A 21,593-nucleotide genomic window follows, 5' to 3' on the forward strand; every position below is an offset into this window, starting at 1 on the left:
TTATGAAAGTCTAATTTTAACAGTGGCGTAAGTATTTAGTGACATTTAAGCTAATTCCATTCCTAGTTACCAGTAGTATATATTACAGAGTTGTTATGAAGGATTTAGTAAATCTGGCAATCCACATTTACCCTAAATAGAGAGGAAAAAATAAATCACTAACAAGTTACTAATACAACATTGAAACCATGGCATCTAGTTCAACAAATAAGGTCACATCAATTCTGGACAAGTCCAGATATGGTTAGTAAATTCTTACAGCATTTCTAGAGAAGCATTTATCTTGAATTAACAAAAACTAAATTTGAATCTAATTAATTAACCTTATTCATCTTCATACAAGTACCAAAATCTGCTAACTTCAAATGTCCAGATTTATCCAGCAGCATGTTATCAGGCTTCACATCTCTAAGGGGAAAAAAAAACAGTAGAGTATTTCTGAAACAGATCAGACACTATGAAGATTATGAATCAGTTATTTTATGTATTCTCACCCCATCTAGATATGGCCGCCATTCATCTATACATGCTCTCTCTCTGTATCTATAAATTCAATTTCGTCAAGGAAACTCTTTTGTATGTTAATGCCTCAGAAGAAGACATATATATTTCCTTTTAAGTAGAGTTTGATTCTTCCAGAGGGAAAATCAAATCATTTGAGAGAGAATAACCATCAAATATATAACCCTCAGACATAAAAGGTAATTGAAACATATAAGATAGATAAGTATATAAATAACCCCAGGACATGGTCAAAGTCACTTTCAGTTTGATCCCTGACACGCAGGCACAGCAACTGCATGTAGGATTTAAGCAGTATGTGCAGAACAAATGAAACTATTCTAGTGAATAAATATGACTTACCCACTAATTAAAAGCAAAGTAATCTGTATATGGAAAATTAGAATCAAAGTTTTAACACTCTGGCACATATCTTAGAAAACTATCTTACAACCTTTACTTTTCAGAATACCATATAAAATATATATAATCTGATAAGCAATATTAAAGAATACATTTATATCAACATTAAACTGAAATGCTAAAACTATGAACTTCAAAGTTTTAAATTCTAAAATGATACCATGTCATAGGGGAGGAAAATGGGTACATTTAGAGTGGGAAATGTTAATCAAATAAAGTTATTTTCAGCTGCTCCCTTCAACAAATGAGACAATTTAAAGCATTTTTATTTTTACCTATGAATAAAACCCATGGAATGAATTGCATCCAATGCAAGAACTACTTCTGCAGTATAGAATCGTGCCCATTTTTCGGGTACATCATAGTTGCTCATTAAGTTTACAAGATCTCCACCAGGCATGTATTCCATCACCATATAGAGATAACGATCATCTTGGAATGCATAAAAAAGCTATACAAATACAAAAAACAAACAAATTCATTAAGATTAAATAAAACTGATTCATTTAAAAAGTGGCAAAAATACTAATAAGATTTAAGCAAAATAATCAAATTGCAGAACAGTAGTATTAAGTACATTTTTTTAAAAAAAGGCAAACACAAATGCCATAGAGACACTTATATATGCAAAAGAACCTTAAGCTGGTTATTCTGAAGAGTTAGATGAGGATGTGTTTTTCTTCATCTTTTTATACTATTTGATTTTTTTACACTGAGAATTTTTTTTTTAATTGTAACATCTGCAATAAAGAACATATTGGTTTTTTGTTTTTGCTTTACTGATACAGGGTCTCACTTTGTCATCCAGGCTAGAGTGCAGTGGCATCATCATACCACATTGCAACCTAAAACTGCTGGGCTCAAGTGATCCTCCTGCCTCAGCCTCCTGAGTAGCTGGGATTACAGGCGCATGCCACCACACCCGGCTAATTTTTCTATTTTTTGTAGAGACAGAGTCTGGCTCTTGCTCAGGCTGATCTCGAACTCATGAGGATTACAGGTGTGAGCCACCACACCACCCAGCCAAAATATTGTACTTCTGATTTAACTTGTGCATTAGTGGAGTCTACTCTTAAATTTACATCAACACCACAATTCTCAAGCAGTCTATGATAAATTTTCAGTTGTTCCTTATTAGCTGTGTGATTTTGGCAATTTGCTTAACCTCTCCATGTCCCTGTGACTATAATCGTTTCTAGAAGAGTGTAAGGGACTATACCTTGTTTAACTTTCATACCTGCTAATCAGTCAAGCATACAGATGCCTGGCAGTTAGCAAGTGCTTAATAAATGTTTAAAGAAAAAAATCATGAATTAATCTACAATGTGGAGGTGTATCTAACAGGAATTAACTATCTTTCAGGGTTGTTGAAGATTCTCCAATACAGAAAGCACTTAAAGCAATAGATGCTCAATAAATGACAGCGGCTGGGAGGAGGAGCAGTAACAGCTAACAAGGAAGCAGGAAGAGGGCAGTGGCTAGAGTCCAAGTAGGAAGGGTGAAATCCACTAATATGAAATTGGCAAGAATCTCAGGCATGAATATATTATGTGACCAAGACTGAAGTAAAAACAAGAGAAAATTTACAAAGGAACATTTTAAGTAAATACAAGATGTTTAAAATTAAATTAAGCCCTAGAGAAAATGAATCTATTGCTTGTCTTAAAATCTTCAAGTTCCATTTTTTCAATAGTGTTTAATAATTTTAGTTACAGACTTAGTTACTTTAAATTTAAAAAATATATTTTGAGGGAAGGGGGAAGGATAAGAAACTAAGCAGCATTTCACGACTATCCCAGATTAAAGTGGACAATTTGTCATTTGGGTTCCATAATTAAAAAAACATCGTTAATTTGGTGGCAGTTTACCCTATTAATAGACAATGTATCCAGAGAAACAAAGCTCTGAGTACCTAAATTGTAAATGTTACCTGAAAGTAACAATTATGTCATATATCTTTTAACTATTTAACACTGCACATTCATATTATCAGTGGTTGTTAACCAGAGGTGATACTGTTCCCGGACCGCTACCCCTACCAAAGGACATTGAACGACATCTGAACACACTTTTGGTTGTTAGAACTGGTTTGTGGCGGAGTAGGGAAAGTTGCTAATAGCATCTCCTGGGTAGAGGCCAGGAATGCTACCAAACATCCTAAATAAGCATAACAGTAACTGGAATTATGCATAGGATCCCCTTGACAACAAAGAATTATCTAGCCCCAAATGTTAGTAACACCAAACCTGAGAAACCCTGATGTACACAGTTGATAAAAACAGAGCAAACATTTCAAGTCTAAAAAGTGTTAATACATAAATCTTCAACATTTTCCATATCCTTTTTATTCCAATTACTAGTATGCTTCTTTAGAATAGTCTTCATTATATAATATAAATAAATAAATCACAAAATACATGTTAGAAAATTAGAAATGATCTAGTCAAGTTTACTTCCCCTATATGAAATCTTACATTCAGGACCCCAATATATAAGACAGATAAAAACATGGAGCTGCTCTTGCTAAAGCAGAGGTAGAAAACCCAGAATTATTAATATAATCTACCAAAAATGCTGCTTGACCCCGTGACTTCGCCCAAGGTACCTCCACAATTGAAAATAATCAATCAAAGACAACTTTCACATTTATGAGTGAGCAAACTGTGACCCACAGATGTTAAATAACTTGGCCACAGCTTCATAGATAGGCCCATAACAATCAAGACTAGGACCTACAGCTACTGACTTTCAGTGTATTTTTCTTTCTACTGAAAACCTAAAGCCAACATAGTATTATTTGAAGACCTAGCTTAACTCAATCTCTTCTCACTTTCCCTTCATTTCCTCCACTCCTTCCTCTCCACAAAACAAGAGAGACAAATAGATGAATAGACAAGTAACAGAATCTCATGTTTAGAAAAAACTTAACATTTTAATAAAAATAAAAGTATCTATTTAAAGGTAAAAGTATAATATGTCTTCCCGCAAATCAAAGTTGATTATTTAAATTTTCTATATCTTCTGTATTTAAAATATAGAATTGTAAATTCTATATTTAAATTACATTTTCTATATTTAAATTCTACAGAAACACAATTATTTTGCTTTGGACTTTCTTTCTAGAGATGATTCAATAAAATTAAATTTTATGATTTTAAAAATAATGATATATTAGGCAATTTTGTAATTGCCAATAAATTCTCTATTACTACTCAAAAACAAAAACTAAAGCTTCTCAGATATACTTAGTTACAAACTAATACAGCAATAATGAAATAGCAGCAAAATCATACCTGAACAACCCAAGGACTGTTAGCAAAAGCCATGATGTCTCTTTCTTCCCAGAAAAAAGCAGAATCAGATCTCTTAATCATTTCAAATTTGCTAAGAAGCTTCATAGCATATACCTTCCTGGTGGATTTATGCCTTACCTTTAAAATTGAAAATGGAAAATAATGAACCTTTTGTTAACATTTACAGCTCAATGTTTCACAGAACAATTTACTAAATGATTCTAACACTTGTTAAATAATTTAACATTATTGCTTTAGTTATTTTTATTTCTTATCTTCTGTTAAATTGTTCCAATTAGCTACTGTCAAGGCTTTAATTACTAGAAATAAGTAACATTAGAAAAAAACCTTTTTATTCCCTATATGATAGCATACTTCCCCCCTCCACTCTGCTAGGTATGCTGCTTCCTCTTTATAAAGCCTACTATTCCACAGCATTTTACAAAGTCTAATATTAGGAGTAAAGATTTCTTTTCTGATGCTTGAGACTTCCCATGAATGCCTGGGGAAAACACTTCCCACTATTGCTGGATTTGACCCTAGGCTTTCATACACTTAGGCAAGAATGTCTAGAGCAATTAATTTAAAGTAAGAATTCTATAAAAACAACACTTTCCCAAATAACATGTAAAACACACAAGTAGATTTTTTTTAATTTAATAAAGTTCTTCTTTTTAAATCTCATTAAAATAACCTACCAATTGAACTTCTCCAAATGCACCTCTACCAATCACCTTCACTACTTCATAATCTTCAGCTTTCATTCGTAAATCTCTAATTTTATTTATTGTGTCTTTATCTGTATGAAAAGAAAAGTTTATAATTTTAAATCACTAAAGCATTATAACTAACACTACTTATTTTACATTCAAGTTCTTGAGAAACACAACAAAAAACTTCATTAAGGATTATCTGATATATAGTGAAACCTGAAGTTATAAAATAGAGAAATGTTCAATGTGCTGAGAATTTTTTAAAAGTAAATTCTGGAATGATTTCACTATAGCTAATAAAAGCTTTTATTAAAATCTGACTTAACAGAATACTTTAAAAACAAATATTAGACTATAAACAAAAACTGAGAATAATTAGCTAATTAGTTTTCCTGATATTTTAAGTACACATCAAATCTGAAATTAGGAAACATGGTAGATACTTTAGATTAATAGAATAAAATTTTCTTTTTATCCCATCAGTTTTGATGAACCTTTTAAAAAGATCTAATTAATTTAAGATATCAAAGGCAAATATGCTAAAGAATCACAGTAAATTTTCCAACTGGCAATCCTTTAGTATTTTTATCATTATATTTCTCTATTTGAACCTAGATTTTAAAATGCACAGTGAAAATCACTGCAATTATTTATATAAACCTGTCAAGCTACAAACTACAGTAATTTAAAAATCCCCACTGGATAGATATTCTAATTCCTAATTTGGTCATAGATTAAAATAGGGCTATTTTAATCCACATGGGTCAACATTGGCATGAGATTACATGGAAAAGCTTCACATTTCAGAGTTGCATAAAATACAGAACAGCTATTAAACTTAAGTTCTAGTTCCTAATGAAAGCTGCATTAACATTCTTGTCTCTCTTTTTAAAAACGTACATTTAAACTCCAGTGTTTGTGTACATTTGTGACCAATAAACACATGCAACAGAGAGCAAATTTCCACAAGGGATAACAAAAGTACATTTAACTTTAGTTACATATTCACTGCAAGATGCACCAGAGATATAGACAATAATAAATTAATTCGCTGCACAAATATTTGTGTCTACCACACATCAAGCTATACAGTAATCACTGGAGATACATATAAAGATAACTTTACAACATTGTTTCTGCTCTTAAGTAGTTCAAACTCTAGGAAATCAAACAAAAACAAACAGTGAAAAAAATAATTTAAAAAAATGTAATAAGGGAGATAAGCACAGAGTTTTTGGAGTACTAAGGAGGACACCTAACCCAAGCCTGCCTAGGTGGGAGATGGCTAGAAAGGCTTTCTGGGTATGATAACACCTGAAAAAGTCTAACATGAAGAGTAGCAGTTAGCCAGAGAGAGAATGAAAGAAAAAACATTACAGGCAAATAAATGGACAACATAAAGCACAGTGGAACTATATACAAAAGGTTCTGTACTGCTGGAGTATCAGGTTTGTAGTAAAGATTGGTGAAAGAGGCTGGAGAGCCCCAAACTAGTTAAGGAGCTTGAACTTCACCTGCAGCCCAGAAGTATAAATTATTATTTATCAAAAATCTTTTCACATGAAAGTTTAAAGTAGCTCAATGCGTAAAATAGATCAAAGAAACTGCTCTGCTCTTAAGGGAGGAAGGGGTGGTGCCAAAGGTGTCGGAGAGGGGCTAGAGCCTCATCTACTTTATGGTCTTCCATGATACAGTCCCTGAGAAGCACAATTTGAAAACTACTGCTATGGGCAGGAAGCTATGAAAAGAAATTAAGGCAGATAAAACAACACAGTCAAACTTACATTTTAGCTAAACTACTGTGGGGAACATGTAAATGATGAATTCAACATGGGCAAGACTGGAAGTGGGGAAAATTTTAAGAGTACTGTAATATTCTAGATGAGAGATAAGAAAGTCTGAACCGGGATAATGTGTTGTTATAATAGCTTGTGGGGCTTAGAAAGGATCCTTAGCTCTAGTTATACGAAGTTTAGAGTCATAAATAGGCTGTAAAACCTTGAGGAAGACTGCAGACAAGTCATGTGAAACCCAAAAGATCTTTCTGTGTTCTGCCGCTTTGGATTTAGCTTGCCCTAATATAGGTTTACACACCAGTAAGTGTTAAGTGCCTCTTGTTTTACGCTTTCAGTCAAATTCAGAGTTTCTATGTCTCTAGTTTTCCTAGCTCATCTCACCAAGGGTCCAATCTAGAACTAACCAAGAACTTAACAGTAAAAAGTTTAACCAGTAGACTTTAGTTTAGTTTCCTAAACACACAGGAATATTTATTCATATCCACCCTAATATTAGGATCTTAAAGCTGAAGCTTATTTATTGTAAAGTAGTAATGGAGCAAATCCACTCCTTGGGTATACTATTATAGCCTGATCTTCATAGGCTTATGGCTCCTTTGAGATAGAAAATAATGAATATGGTCAGGCGTGGTGGTTCATGCCTGTAATCCTAGCACTTTGGAAGGTCAAAATGGGAGGACTGCTTGAGGCCAGGAATTCAAGATCAGACTGAGAAACACCGCAAGACTCCCATCTCTACAAAAAATAACAAAAATTAGCTGAGTGGCTTGGTACACACCTGTAGTCCCAGTTACTCAGGAGGCTGAGGCAGGAAGATTGCTTGAGCCCAGCAGTTTGAGGCTGCAGTGAGCTATGATCGGGCCACTGCACACTAGCCTGAGTGACAGAGTGAGACCCTTTCTCAAAACAAAACAAAACAAACAAACAAAAAACCAAGAAAGAAAATGATACACACACTAGATGTTCTCAAATCTATCTTAGATGATTGGATATTACCAGATCTCCATACTCCATATATTGGAAATGTGGACTGGTTCTTAACTGGAATCTCTGGGACAGTCAAGAATATCCATAATAACAGTTCCACTTCCTTTATTTGGCATATGGCCTTCCTAACCTCAGTTCTGTGTTTTATGACATAATTGGTGACAATCCCAGATTAGTCAATTCCTTCCTCATCCCGTAAAGTAATTTCCTACTCCTCCTTCAAATCTGAACAATCTCTGGGACCTCTTATACACATTTAGGCAGTATAGGGCATTCTAAGACATGGTTATGCAATGGTTACTCATTGTTTCATTTTTCATAACCACAATATGCTCAGATTTACAATTAAAATTAATTGTAAATATAAATATTTTATAATCCCAATTAATGTCAAAACTCCAAGACAGGACATAAATAATAAAAGCAATAAGCATTAAGGACAGGAAGATGAGTGATAGCTGTTTTCCAAAATCATTTCCTAGAGGCACTAAGAAAAAAGGAGAGGAAAGGACAAATTTTGGGGGGAAAAACTTAAAAAACAAAAAAAAACTTGTTGAGTGACCATATGTAAGGAAGAAATCAGAATCAAGGATGACATATTTAAAACAAATATCCATTTGGAACCCATTATGTGACAGACAATATTCTGAAAATTGGGGACAAACAGGATCTCTGGTCTTATGGAGATCATATTCTACAGGGAAGAGAAATAATAACTAAATACAAAAATACGTTAATTTCATGCTACGATACACATTCTAAAGAAAATAAGGCCAAGCTTTCCCGAGTCTGTAAGAGACTCAGGAAAGACTATACACAAGCTAACTCTTTAGTCACTTCAAACTGCATTGATTTCACAAATAAACAAGAATCAAGGAAAACAACTCAATATTGTCTTGTTTTATAATTGACTGCTGATGTTGCTCCCAATGTCCTCAATTCTTCGAGCAGTGGTTGTTGCCCAAAGGCTAATAGTCTTAAGCAAGTTTTTATCTCTACACATTTGTTTGGCTGCTGCAATCACATGCCACCAGTGACCAGCTTTCTCTGCTTGGCTAACAAATAAGCCACTCATAAACTTACAGAATATCGCAGCCTCGTTTTCCTTTATTTTTGTGGAGAAATTCTACTGGGATGAGATATTCCATTTTAAATTTTCTATTTTTACAACTGTTGCTATACTGTGAGTTGGGAAGACTATGATGAATGCTTGGTCTGGTAATGTCCAACGTATACTGTACTCTTTTAGTATAGCTATACTGTCAATGCTAACAAAAGCAATGCTGTGCCATCTAACTTCATAAAATAACCCACATTCCACTGTGCCTCAAAAGGACATTTGAAATATACATTTCTTCTCTCATTTTGACACAATGGGTATGCACTGATAATTTAAAAAATAAATGTGTTATGGTGATACACATGGCGCTCAAAACTGTCGAGCTGTAACTGCATCACTGTGATCTATACTGTGCTGAGCAGCAGTGTGAAACAAGAGCAGGTATGATCTCTATTGCAGCTACTCAACTCAGCTGTTGCGGCACAAAAGGCAGCCATAGACAATACATTTTTAAAAGTGTGGCAATGTCCCAATAAAACTTTATGGTGTTGCAATCTGTATGTCATATAATTTCACACGACGTATTATTTTTATTTTGACTTTTTTTTAATCATTAAAAAAATATAAAAACTATTCTTAGCTCATAAAGCCATACAGAAACAGGTAGTGGGGTCAGAATTGGCCTGTGGGCTATAGTTTGCCAACTCCTGCTCTAATAAAACCCAGCTCCCCTCTGAAGACACTGCTTTGCCTGCAGCACTCAAGTGGTGGCCTGGTCTCCCATAGGCCTTAGACTACTGGCCCTGAAAGTGGGATAGGGGTAAACTCCACTGCCATCTCCACATCCACACACGTACATCTGTCAGCTTTGATTTTCACTGTATTAGGTTATATCTCCCACTACCTCTTGTTGTTGCTATAATCTACTGACCCTCAAGTTACCACATCTCACAGCTAGACAATTTTAGTTCCTGGTTTAATGAACTTCTCTCCAATGTTCTCCTGTCTTAATTCTTTTGAGGCAAAGTCTCGCTCTTGTTGCCCGGCTAGAGTGAGTGCCGTGGCGTCAGCCTAGCTCACAGCAACCTCAAACTCCTGGGCTTAAGCGATCCTACTGCCTCAGCCTCCCGAGTAGCTGGGACTACAGGCATGTGCCACCATGCCCAGCTAATTTTTTTTATATATATTTTTTAGTTGGCCAGATAATTTCTTTCTATTTTTAGTAGAGACAGGGTCTCGCTCAGGCTGGTCTCAAACTCCTGACCTCGAGTGATCCACCCGCCTCAGCCTCCCAGAGTGCTAGGATTACAGGCGTGAGCCACCGCGCCCGGTCTTAATTCTTAATAATTTTAATATACACAAAGATAATATTTCCAATACCCCAGCCTCTCCATACCTATACTTCTCTCCTTCAATGATCTTGTCCTCCACCTTATCTCGGCCACTCATTTCCACGGTCACATACTAGACCTTGTTATTACCAGTTATTATAATCTTCCCATAATTTCAATTTCAAACCTTATACCCTGTAAGTACTCCCTTAGCCTTCCTGCTTAGTCTCTCTAATAGCTTAACTCCAACAATCAATCCCCAACCCCACCAGGACCTCCAATCCATTGATCCTACCACATTCATACTGTCCCTCATTGCACCGATAGCCTCTCTTTCCTAACTACTCAGTTTAAATTATACTGTCAATTATTACAATCACTCCCTTGCCTGTATCTTAAATGCCTTGAGCTCTCTTCTGCTTCACTTGAGTTTGACAAAACCACAATGCTAGTTAAATCCAGCACCCATGCAACTGAATATCCCTGAATAAATACATAAAATCGCATTAACCCTATTTTAAATTCATAATCACAAACATCAACCTCGCCCTTAATTCTACTTGGCAATCATATATTTCTAGCCTATTCACTCTCCCACTCTCTTGAAGATCATATTTTACATTTTCTTCTCTCTTCTCATACCTCCCACACTGATCCTCATTTGCAGCTAATGATCTTTTTGGTTATTACACTGAAAGAAATGAAATAATCAGAAGAAAACTGCCACTGACTTATATCACATATACACTCAACTTCCAGCATGTGCATTCATATATTTGGTCTTTTCACCTTTTCTTATAGGAGAATACTCTTAAGTCATTCCCTCCACCTGTGTACTAGATGTCATCCTTTTTCATTACTGTATTTCAAGGATACTGCTGCTCTTGTAATTCTTCCCTCTTTCTCCTATATCACTAAGTTTTCCCTTGCCTAACTGGATCCCATCATGCTGTTTTCTTTCCCATCTTAAACAAAAAAATCTTTTGATCCCATTTCTCTCACTAGCTATTGCCCCATTACTCAACTCCCCACTGCAGCAAAATTCCTCAAAAATTCTCTATACTCTTTGTTCCGACATATTTCCCCCCATTTGCTCTTAAACCCATTTCAGGTGGGCTTTGGTCCATACCTTTCTATAAAAACTACTTGTAAAAGTCACAAATAAGCACCATGTTGCTAAATCCATGACCAATTCTCAGTCTTCATCTTGACATATCAGCAGCTTTGACATAGTTTGATCACTCTCTCCTGGTATACATTCTTTACTTGACTTCCGAGACACCACATTCTTTCAACAATACTGAGGTGTTTTATTTTTTCTCAACTTCAATAGTTATTTCTTAGTTGCCTTTGCTAGTTCCTCCTCTTCTCTCATATTTCTCAACATCGGAGCATCCGAAGGTTCAGTACTTGATGGTGTTTTCTTCTCTATCTACACTTACTTTTTTTTTTTTTTTAAAGAGACAGGGACTTGCTCTATCACCCAGGCTGGAATGCAATGGCGCCATCATTGCTCACTCAAAACTCCTCAAACTCCTGGGCTCAAGCAATCCTCCCACGTCAGCCTCCTGAATAGGTAGGAATGTAGGCACACGCCACCATGTCTAGCTATTTTTTTTTTTTTTAAGAGATGGGACTTGCTATGGTGCCTGGGCTGGACTTGAACTCCTGGCCTCAAGCAATCCTCCTACCTCAGCTTCCCAAAGTGCTGGGATTACAGGCATGAGCCACAGCACCTGGCCAACAATCACATCTTTGGTGGGCTTTAAATATGATCTACACATCAACTCCCAAATTTTTACGTCTAGTCCAGATGTCTCTCTTAAACTGCAGACTTACATACTCAATTGCTTTCAAAATATATCCTCTTGGGTAACAGACATCTCAAACTTAATGTGCCCAAAACTGAAGAGATAGTTTCACCCAAAACCTATACTTATGACTCTCACATTTCAGCTGATGGCTCAATCTTGCTCAGGGCAATAACCTAGGGGGCATTCTTGACTCCCTTTTCTCTTACAATCTACATCCAATCTTTCAGGAAAATATGTTGGCTCCCTCTTTGAAATATACCTGGAATCTGATAACTTCTCACTGGCTACACTACTACCATGCATCTCTTCCTTGGATTACTGAAATAGCCTCTTAACTGATTTCCCTGTGTCTATCTCCTTGGCTCTCTATAGTCTATTATCAACACAGGATGACATTCTCAAAACACAAGTCAGATCATGTCACTTCTCTGCTCAAAAAACTCTCTAATGTTTTGCCTTCTCACCCAGAGCAAAAGCCCAGGATTTTACAATGGCCTACAAGACTCTACATGACCTAGCCTCCCTATTTCTTACCTCTCTGATATCATCCTACAATTCTCTCCCTGGCTTAATCTTCTCCAGCCACACTGGCTTCCTTGCTACCACTCAAACAGGCCAGGTACACTGGCTGCTCCTCTGTATGCCACTCTCTTCCCTCAAACATCGACATGGCTAACTCCCTCAGCTACTTTGACTCTTTTCTCAAATGTCACCTTTAATGAGGCCTACCCTAGCCACCCTGTCTAAAACTGCAAACTTCTCAGAACTTCCAATCTTTCTTATAGTATTCTATCTTTTCCCATAGCAAATATCAACCTCTTTGTTATTCAGAGAATTACTGTTTCATGCAAAATAGTACTTGCAAAATTATAAATTTGAAGCCCTCATTCATTCTAAAACCTCTAAATAGGACTGTATGGCCATCTGGACCCTTTTACCAATTTTCGAATCATCAACTATGTTGAGACAGGTGATGCCCGCAGAAAGCTAAGATTCAGAGAAGTGAGCCATTACTATAAAACATATTAAGCAAGAAATGAAATGAGCAAAATTGAGTCATAAGTAGGCACTATAAGTCTTGACAACCACTAATTAGCTGACCAGTCTTTAAATACTCACAAGTTATCAAAAGGGGCAGTGCTAAAATGCTAAGAATTTATAGTTTCCAGATTACTAAAAATTCAATGATTTATCATACGCGTCTTTTTAAAATTATACTTTATACCTACTAAATTTTACTTTTAGGAATTTTTCCTAAGGAAATTATTATAGATACAATGTGGGACCAAGATTTCTACAATAACATGTTTAAGATTTTAAAGAGTAAATAATTTCATACATATGATGGTATATTAGGCAACATTTAAAATTGTGTTGTTGATTAATTACATAGAATGATGTTCAGCACACAATCTTGAGCAAAGAAATAAGATGCACATAGCATATGAACTCAATTTTCTAAAAACATAAATATATACTGATGTATAGATATGGATAGGCAAAAAGACCACAAGGAAATATGCCAAAAGAATAAATGCAGTCATCTTTGAGTGTGATAGATTTATAGATTATTTTGTCACATTTTCTGTATATTTGAAGTTTTCTACAATGATCGTGTTGCTTTTCTAATGAAAAAAAGATATATTTTGCCCAGCCTAATATCCTACATTATATTAATAAAATGCACCATTATTCTGTGTACCACTATAGAACTGTAAGACACATTCCAATTTCAGAAATGTTAAGAAGAGTTTTTTAAAAAATGTCTTAATAGGCTGGGCATGATGGACCATTCCTGTAATCCCAGCACTCTGGGAGGGCAAGGTGGCAGGATCGCTTAGCCCAGGAGTTCAAGACCAGCCTGGGCAACATAGCAAAATTCTGTCTCTACAAAAAAATAAAAAATTTAGCCAGGAGTGCTGGCACGCACCTGTAATCCCAGCTACTTACAAGGCTGAGGCAGGAGGATCACTGGAGCCTGGAAGTGGGAGGTTATAGTGAGTTATGATCATGTCACTGTACTCCAGCCTGGGCAACAGGGCAGGATCCTGACTCTTAATAAAAAAAAAGTCAGAATAGATAAAATATGGCCAGGTGTGGTGGCTCACACCTGTAATCCTAGCACTCTGAGAGGCCAAGGCGGGAGGATTGCTCAAGGTCAGGAGTTCGAGACCAACCTGAGCAAGAGTGAAACCTTGTCTCTACTAAAAATAAGAAGAAATTATCTGGACAACTAAAACTACGTATAGAAAAAATTAGCTGGGCATGGTGGCACATGCCTGTAGTCCCAGCTACTTGGGAGGCTGAGGCAGAAGGATTGCTTGAGCCCAGGAGTTTGAGGTTGTTGTGAGCTAGGCTGATGCCACGGCACGCTAGCCCGGGCAACAGAGCAAGACTCTGTCTCAAAAAAAAAAAAAAAAGAATAGATAAAATATGGTAATAAAAGTTATGCACCATATACTATTTGATGAAAATACTGCTACTGTGCTTAAAGAAGCCCAGAATACCAAGCATACCATCAGAGTAGTCAAAGCAGCCCTAACAAGCTCTAAAATTATCTAAACTTATCTGAAAAGTTCACAAGAATGTTAATATGATTGTTTTAATGTAAAAAGTTATTTTCTACCCAAATCTTCAAATAAAATCAAGCTCCAGGAAAGGGTGCCATGTTCTGATGGTGCATGGGCATGCACATGCACCTACTCACACACATACACAGAGTAATCCAGTTTGATAAAAAAAACACATCAGCAAAAAAAAAAAAAAGATCCAGAATCCTAAATTCAAATTCCTCAGCATGGCATCAAAGAGCATCTTGATCTTGTTAGTGACTCTTCAATCTTACATTTTTAGTTATTCCTTCCAACAATGCTCTAGCAATGCCTACTTAATTATGATTGCCCACTTAAGTCATACTGTTTCACATCTCTGTGCCTATGCAGATGTTGATCACCAGCGTAAAATGACTTCCTCCACTACCTTATTTGACCAAGTTACTATGAAACAAGATCTAATCTTGCATCTCCTCAGCCATTCCTGATCACCTCAGTAGAGGTAATAACTTCCTCTTCTGGGGGCGCCACTATTTCCCTACATTTCACCTATTGATCTGAACTGGAATTGTTTCTAATATAGGTCTGTTTCTTCTATTAGATTGTACGCCCCCATACTCCTTAAGTATAGAGACTATGAGACTATATTTATACTCAGTGATGCTCCTGAAACATTAAAAACACTTAATGATATTATTTACAAATGGAGACAAACACTTATATGCAGCTCTTATCTATTCAGGAACAAAAGAAAAGCCACATATATTTACTCCAAAGTAATAAAAGTATATATTTAAAAATGAATCTTGAGTGTCTCAAAACATTAAATGTAGAATTACCGTATTATCCAGCAATTCCACTTATAGGTATCTATGTAAGAAAAATGAAAACGTATGTCCACAAAAACACTTCTACACAAATTTTCATAACAGCATTATTCATAACAGCCAAAAAATAGAAACAATTCAAATGTCTATCAACTGATGAGTGGATAAACAAAATGTGGTATATTCATACAATGGAATATTATTAACAATTAAAAAGAATGAAATGCTGGTATATGCTACAACACTGATGAACACTGAACACATTACTCTCAAAGACAAGTCACAAAAGACCATCTATTACATGATTTCATCAATAGGAAATGTCCATATTGGCAAATCGATAGAGACAGAAGATAGATTAGTGGTTGCCTAGGGCTGGGAGTTTGGGGATAAATGGAGACTGACCGTTAATGGGCATGAGCTTACTTTATGAGGTGATGAAAATGTTCTAAAAGTACGCTAACAAGGATTGCACTCTGTAAATATACCCCCCCCCAAAAGCTCACTGAATTGTACACTTTAAATGGATGAATTTGATAGTATGTAAACTTAACAAAGCTGTTTTAAAAAAATCAGTCTTGGGTTTGGCAATGATTCATACATATAACACCAAAAGCACAAATCCATACAGAAATAATTGATAAATTAGACTCTATCAAAATTAAAACTTTTGTTCAGTAAAAAAACACTATTAAGAGAATGAAAACTGACAATAGCAAATGCGGGCAAAGGATGCAGAACAGAAATTCTCATTCATTCTTAGTGGGAATGCAAAATGGAATAGCTACTATGGAAAACAGTTTGTCAGTTTCTTAATAAGTTAAATCTATACTTAGCAAACAACCTAGTAATCCCACTTCTGGGTATTTAGGTATTTACTCAAATGAGTTGAAAACTATGTTCATGCAAAAACCTGTACATAAGTATTTATAGCAGATTTATTCATAATTGCAAAAAACTGGAAATAATGAGTATGTTCCTCAACAGATGAATGGACACACCAAGATATATCCATATAACAGAATACTGCTTTGCAATTACAAAGAAAAGGAACAAGCTACTAATTTGCGAAGTGAAAGACAGACTCAAAAGGCTACGTATCATATGATTCCATTTTATGACATTCTGGAAAGGCAAAACTATAGGGGCAGAAAAACAGATCAGTGTTTCCCAGGAATGAGGGGTTAAGGAACTATTCTGTATGATATTAAAGTGTTGGATACAAAACCATGTATTAATATTTGTTAAGACCCATAGAATTGTTTATACTTTAGAGTATGCAAATAAAAAAATCAGTCAATATGCTGGGGGAACCCAGGATAGAACCCAGACTCTAACAAACGAATCTAACTGAATGACAATATGGCATACCCTCACTGAAGATGGTGGCTAAAAAACAAACTGACCTAAGTAATTTTGGAAAACAGTATTTTGGGTGGAAATTGAAAGGCTAAAGACAAAAAATAATGTTACAAAGACATTGTACTCCAGTTAGTAAATCTATTTCTCACAGGGGGTATGAGTTATTTCATGTGTATGTTACTTAATATATTACAGATAACCTAGGTTTTTCACCATCACCAAGTTACAAATAAGCAAGGGGGAAGGCTAGAATGAACCTGTGATGCTAGATTAGAGCTGGTGATATCAGTATAAACACATTTACTTTAACATGTATATAGATACAGAAATAATTAAAGATATGTACATATATACATGGGTTTAGTACACAGACATATATTTCCTCTGTCAGCTGAGAGGGCCTTGAAGCAGTGAGACCCCAGTAGCAATGAGCATACCCAGCACCAAGATCTTGGTTTCTAAATATCATTCTCCAATAAAAGGGACCAGGGCTCCTCAGAAAAATGGCTGATTTTAGGGCCAGGAAGGAAAATATTAGTACAAGATGAGCTTGGAGTATATTGTAATGTCAAAAAGTAAAGAAGTGCTCTCTCTCTTTTTTTTTTTGAAATGAGGACATGTCAAAAGAACACAGGAGCACAAGGTTCAACCTGAAAGAGCTCCCAAATGGGCAAAACGGAAACAATTTAACCAACAAAATAAATAATGCACTATTAGATTACGACTCAAAGTATAAAATAAGTATATGTAGTCTGTACTGATATAAATCAATGATTGAGTTAATAAATAAGTGGGGGAAAGGGGTCAAATCTTCCATATAGAATTCCAAATGATATACGTAATTAATTCCCCTTCCAGGAAGATAGAGCTTATCTATCGAGCCTGGGCTGGACTAGTAACTTGCTTCCAATAAATAAAATATGGGAAGGGAAAATAGTAACTTTCCAGTAGACAAACCTGGCAGACACAACCTTAAACCAAATGATAAAACTTTACAGCACCAGTGATGTTCCTCAATGTAGGATGGTGTCACATTCTAAAAAACTCATCATAAAGTTGAAAAATTTTAGTCAAACCATCTGAGACCATCTGTACTTTTTAGATCTCTAACATGTCAGCATTTAACCTCTAATACATTTAACAAACATTTATTGAGTACCTAATATGTTGTCAGGTTTGGCAGTAAAAATATAAATGCCCCTACTCTCATGGCATTTAAAATCTACTGACAGGGGAAGAAGGAGAAGAGGAGAAGAGGAATGGATATTGTTTTAGTCTGATTTTCTGCTGCTGTAACAGAATACCACAGATTGGGAAATTTATAAAGAAAAGTTTATTTGGCTCATGGTTTCGGAGGTTGGGAAGTCCAAGAACATGGTGCCGGGGCATCTGGCAAGGGTCATCAAGTGGTGAACAGGAAGAAGGGCAAGAGCATACATGCAAGAGAGATCTTGCTTTTCTAAGTAACCCACTCTGGGCTAATAGCATTAATTCACTCATGAGGATGGAGCCCCATGACCTAATTACTTCTTAAAGGCCCACATCGTAATACATCGGTGATTAAACTTCAAAATCAGTTTTGGTGGGGACATTTAAATCATAGCAGACACTAATCAAATCATCATATAATCTGTGATAAACATACAAGATGCCATGAAAGTACACACTCAGGGAATCAGATCTATGATACCTAGATAACCGAAGAGTTGGGAAAGGAAAGTGAAGGCTTATGTGAAATTTAAAGGGTGACTCCTTCAAGTTGGGTGAGGTTGGAAGGAATTCCAGAAAGAGGAAAACAACATCTAAAAAGTCTTATAGAAAGGATATCATGGTACATAAATGTGAGCTGTGTTCCCAATGTATAAGGAAACAAGGAGGAGAGGCATACAGTTAAGAATGTAACCGGAAAGTACACACAGCACTAACTTTAAAAAATCCACTGAAAGGCGGGGAATAGGGTTTGACTTAAATTTGCAATTAAAAAAGAATCTTTTGGGAGAGGCTTGGTGGCTCATGCCCATAAACCTAGCACTCTGGGGGGCCGAGGCAGGAGGATGGCTTGAGCTCAGGACATCCTTCACTTGGAAGCAGTATTAATAGGACGTATCTTTTCTATAAATTTGATTAAATTTCCTAAGCTTGGAACACATGTCTAACTGTGCCCAGCATTCCTTTTCTTCATTTACATAAATTCCTAGCAATGTGTACAGATATTTTTGGTTGCCATACTTGGGGATAGTGGGTTGAGGTATACTACCACGATTATAAAGAAAGAGGCCAGGGATGCTGCTAAACATCCTACAATGCAAAGAATACCTTCTCAACAAAGTCAAAAGTACAACTCTTGAGCAACGCTGGTCTAAAGTGAACTGAATGCTTCGCCTTGAGGTCTTTGTCACATCCAAATGCTAACCAATTCAGCCTTTTTGATCACAATTAAATCCTGAAAAGTAATTACTCTCATTACTTTCTCAATAAATAATTATATTATTGCCAAAGCAAAAACAAAACAAAACAAAACAAAAAAACCCAACTGTTCTATATGCTTGTATAAGCAGACAGCTGCTGCACCATCACTGCCATACCTATTATGCTACTTCTGTAATCTAAACCATCATAAAATATTTCTGGCTTTATTTTTTTAATTCCAAACAAATGCTCTCTATTGTATTTATACTCTCAGGTTCATGAATTTTCTTCATTCATTCTTCTTCCATTACCTTCTTTTAGACTGTTAAGATTTGTTTGATAAGCATGCTTTTTTATTAACATATTGTAATTATGAATCTTATAGCCCAAAGTTTGTGACATCCATAATGCTTTATAAGCATATACAATCATAATCACTGTATTAAAATTCCCCCTCTCCTCTTTCCAATGCTTCCACTCCCAACATGTTTCTTCAAAACTATGACTAACTCTCACCATGATAGCTTCATTTTATCTGGGTATCTCTCTAACCTCTACTCAAAGTTCACCTTAAAAATGTTTTTATCAGGTATGTAGGGCTGATAAACATTTTCTTTGTAGTCCTCATTATTCAGGTATCATACACAAGAGTTTAGAAAAGCAAATCTTTATATTCAACTATTCAGTCAAATGGTCACAGATTTGCCTTTCCTTTTTAGTTTCCACACAATCCTCAACACAAAGATGAAATTTAACAGGCCAAAATACAGTTAGGCCTAATGATTTAAAATGATATGTGAAGCTTACTTTAGTAAGACTTAAGCTGAATTCTTTTTTTTTTTTTTTTGTGAGACAGTCTTGCTTTGTTGCGCGGGCTAGAGTGAGTGCCGTGGTGTCAGCCTAGCTTACAGCAACCTCAAACTCCTGGGCTTAAGCGATCCTACTGCCTCAGCCTCCCAAGTAGCTGGGACTACAAGCATGCACCACCAGGCCCGGCTAATTTTTTCTATATAGATTTTTAGCTGTCCAAATCATTTCTTTCTATTTTTGGTAGAGACGGGGGTCTCACTCTTGCTCAGGCTGGTCTTGAACTCCTGACCTCGAGCGATCCACCCGTCTTGGCCTCCCAGAGTGCTAGGATTACAGGCGTGAGCCACCGTGCCCGGCCTTAAGCTGAATTCTTTAAAGAGAAAGGATTCAGCCTATATTCCAGGTGCATTCTTAGATTAATATGTCTGATATATGTCAGCAAAAAGTAATTTGAAACAAAACGTTTATCTTTAATAATTTTAATGTACTCACTGATGAAAGCTATGAATATTCATATAAAAGAATTTCAGTAGTATATAAAATACTAATCTTTGAAAATCTATTATTACATAAACATAATATCAGGAAATAAAAGAGAATATTATATTAGAAAAATAAATTTATTTACATTTATAATTCACCTTGATTTTGTTCAAGTTTTCTTATTTTATTATGATTTCATGGTTGATATATATGTAGTCTTCCTTTAAAAGTTTACTTACATAGAACTGGGTTATTTTTTCTCAAAATAACACATTGCTTTAGAATTATGCTGATTACTAAATGAGCATTAAACTTCACGTTTTTTTTAAAGTTCAGTTTATTAACGTACAATTAACAGAGAGCAAATGATCCTTTTTATATGCAGGTTTCAATGAGTTTTGACCAACACATACACTTGTGTAATTACCACCACAAAGAAGTTACAGAATCCCCAAATTTCTTCATGCCCTGTTCTATGCCCTGCACTCTTACCCTAGATGCTGGCAACCTCTTACATGATTTTTATCTCAAAAGTTTTGCATTTCAGAATGTCCTATAAACAGAATCATACAGTATGTAGCCTTCTGTATCTGGCTTCACTTGACAGAATGCTTTTGAGGTTTACTGAAGTTGTTGCACATATTAGTAATTTATTCCTTTTTATTACTGAGTAGCATCCTATTATGTGGCTATACCACAATTCGTTATCCATTGACCAGTTGATGGGCACTTGAGTTGCTTCTAGTTTTCAGCAATTATAAATAAAGCTGCCTTTAACATTTTAATACAGGTCTTTGTGTGGACATACTCTCATTTCTTTTCAATAAATACCTAGGAGTGGGATTTCTGGGTCATATGGTTAAGTGTACGTCTAACTATAAGAAATTGCCAAACTGTTTTCCAAAGAGCCTCACCATTTATTAATATAAACCAACCAGCAATGTATCAGAGTTCCAGCTATTCCACATTTCCATAAATATTTTATATTGTCAGTTTTTAAAATTTTAATCATTCTAATAAAAGTGTAGCAGTATCTTATTTTGGCCATAATTTGCAACTTCCTGATGACTAATCATGTTGAGCAGTTTTTCATGTGCTTATTGGCCATTTCTACATCTTCTTTGGAGAAATGTCTATTCAAATCCTTTACTCGTTTTTAAATTGAGTTGTCTTTTTGAGTTGTAGGACTTCTTTATATATTCTAGATACAACTCCTTTATCAGATATGTGAT

General features: G+C 35.5%; 1 protein-coding gene across 1 annotated transcript in view; it reads right to left on the minus strand.

Annotated features, from left to right (window-relative positions):
- ROCK1 (Rho associated coiled-coil containing protein kinase 1) overlaps window positions 1-21,593 on the minus strand; it is a 139,307-nt gene that overhangs the window by 76,980 nt on the left and 40,734 nt on the right. Inside the window, exons 3-6 of the mRNA XM_045527986.1 lie at window positions 4,916-5,016; window positions 4,218-4,355; window positions 1,200-1,375; window positions 324-408 (exon numbers count right to left, since the gene is read on the minus strand). Of these exons, the coding sequence (XP_045383942.1) occupies window positions 324-408; window positions 1,200-1,375; window positions 4,218-4,355; window positions 4,916-5,016 (500 nt within the window). The remainder of the gene's footprint in view (window positions 1-323; window positions 409-1,199; window positions 1,376-4,217; window positions 4,356-4,915; window positions 5,017-21,593) is intronic.

This window comes from Lemur catta, chromosome 16, assembly GCF_020740605.2.
Source record: "Lemur catta isolate mLemCat1 chromosome 16, mLemCat1.pri, whole genome shotgun sequence".
Classification (NCBI taxonomy): Eukaryota; Metazoa; Chordata; class Mammalia; order Primates; family Lemuridae; genus Lemur; species Lemur catta.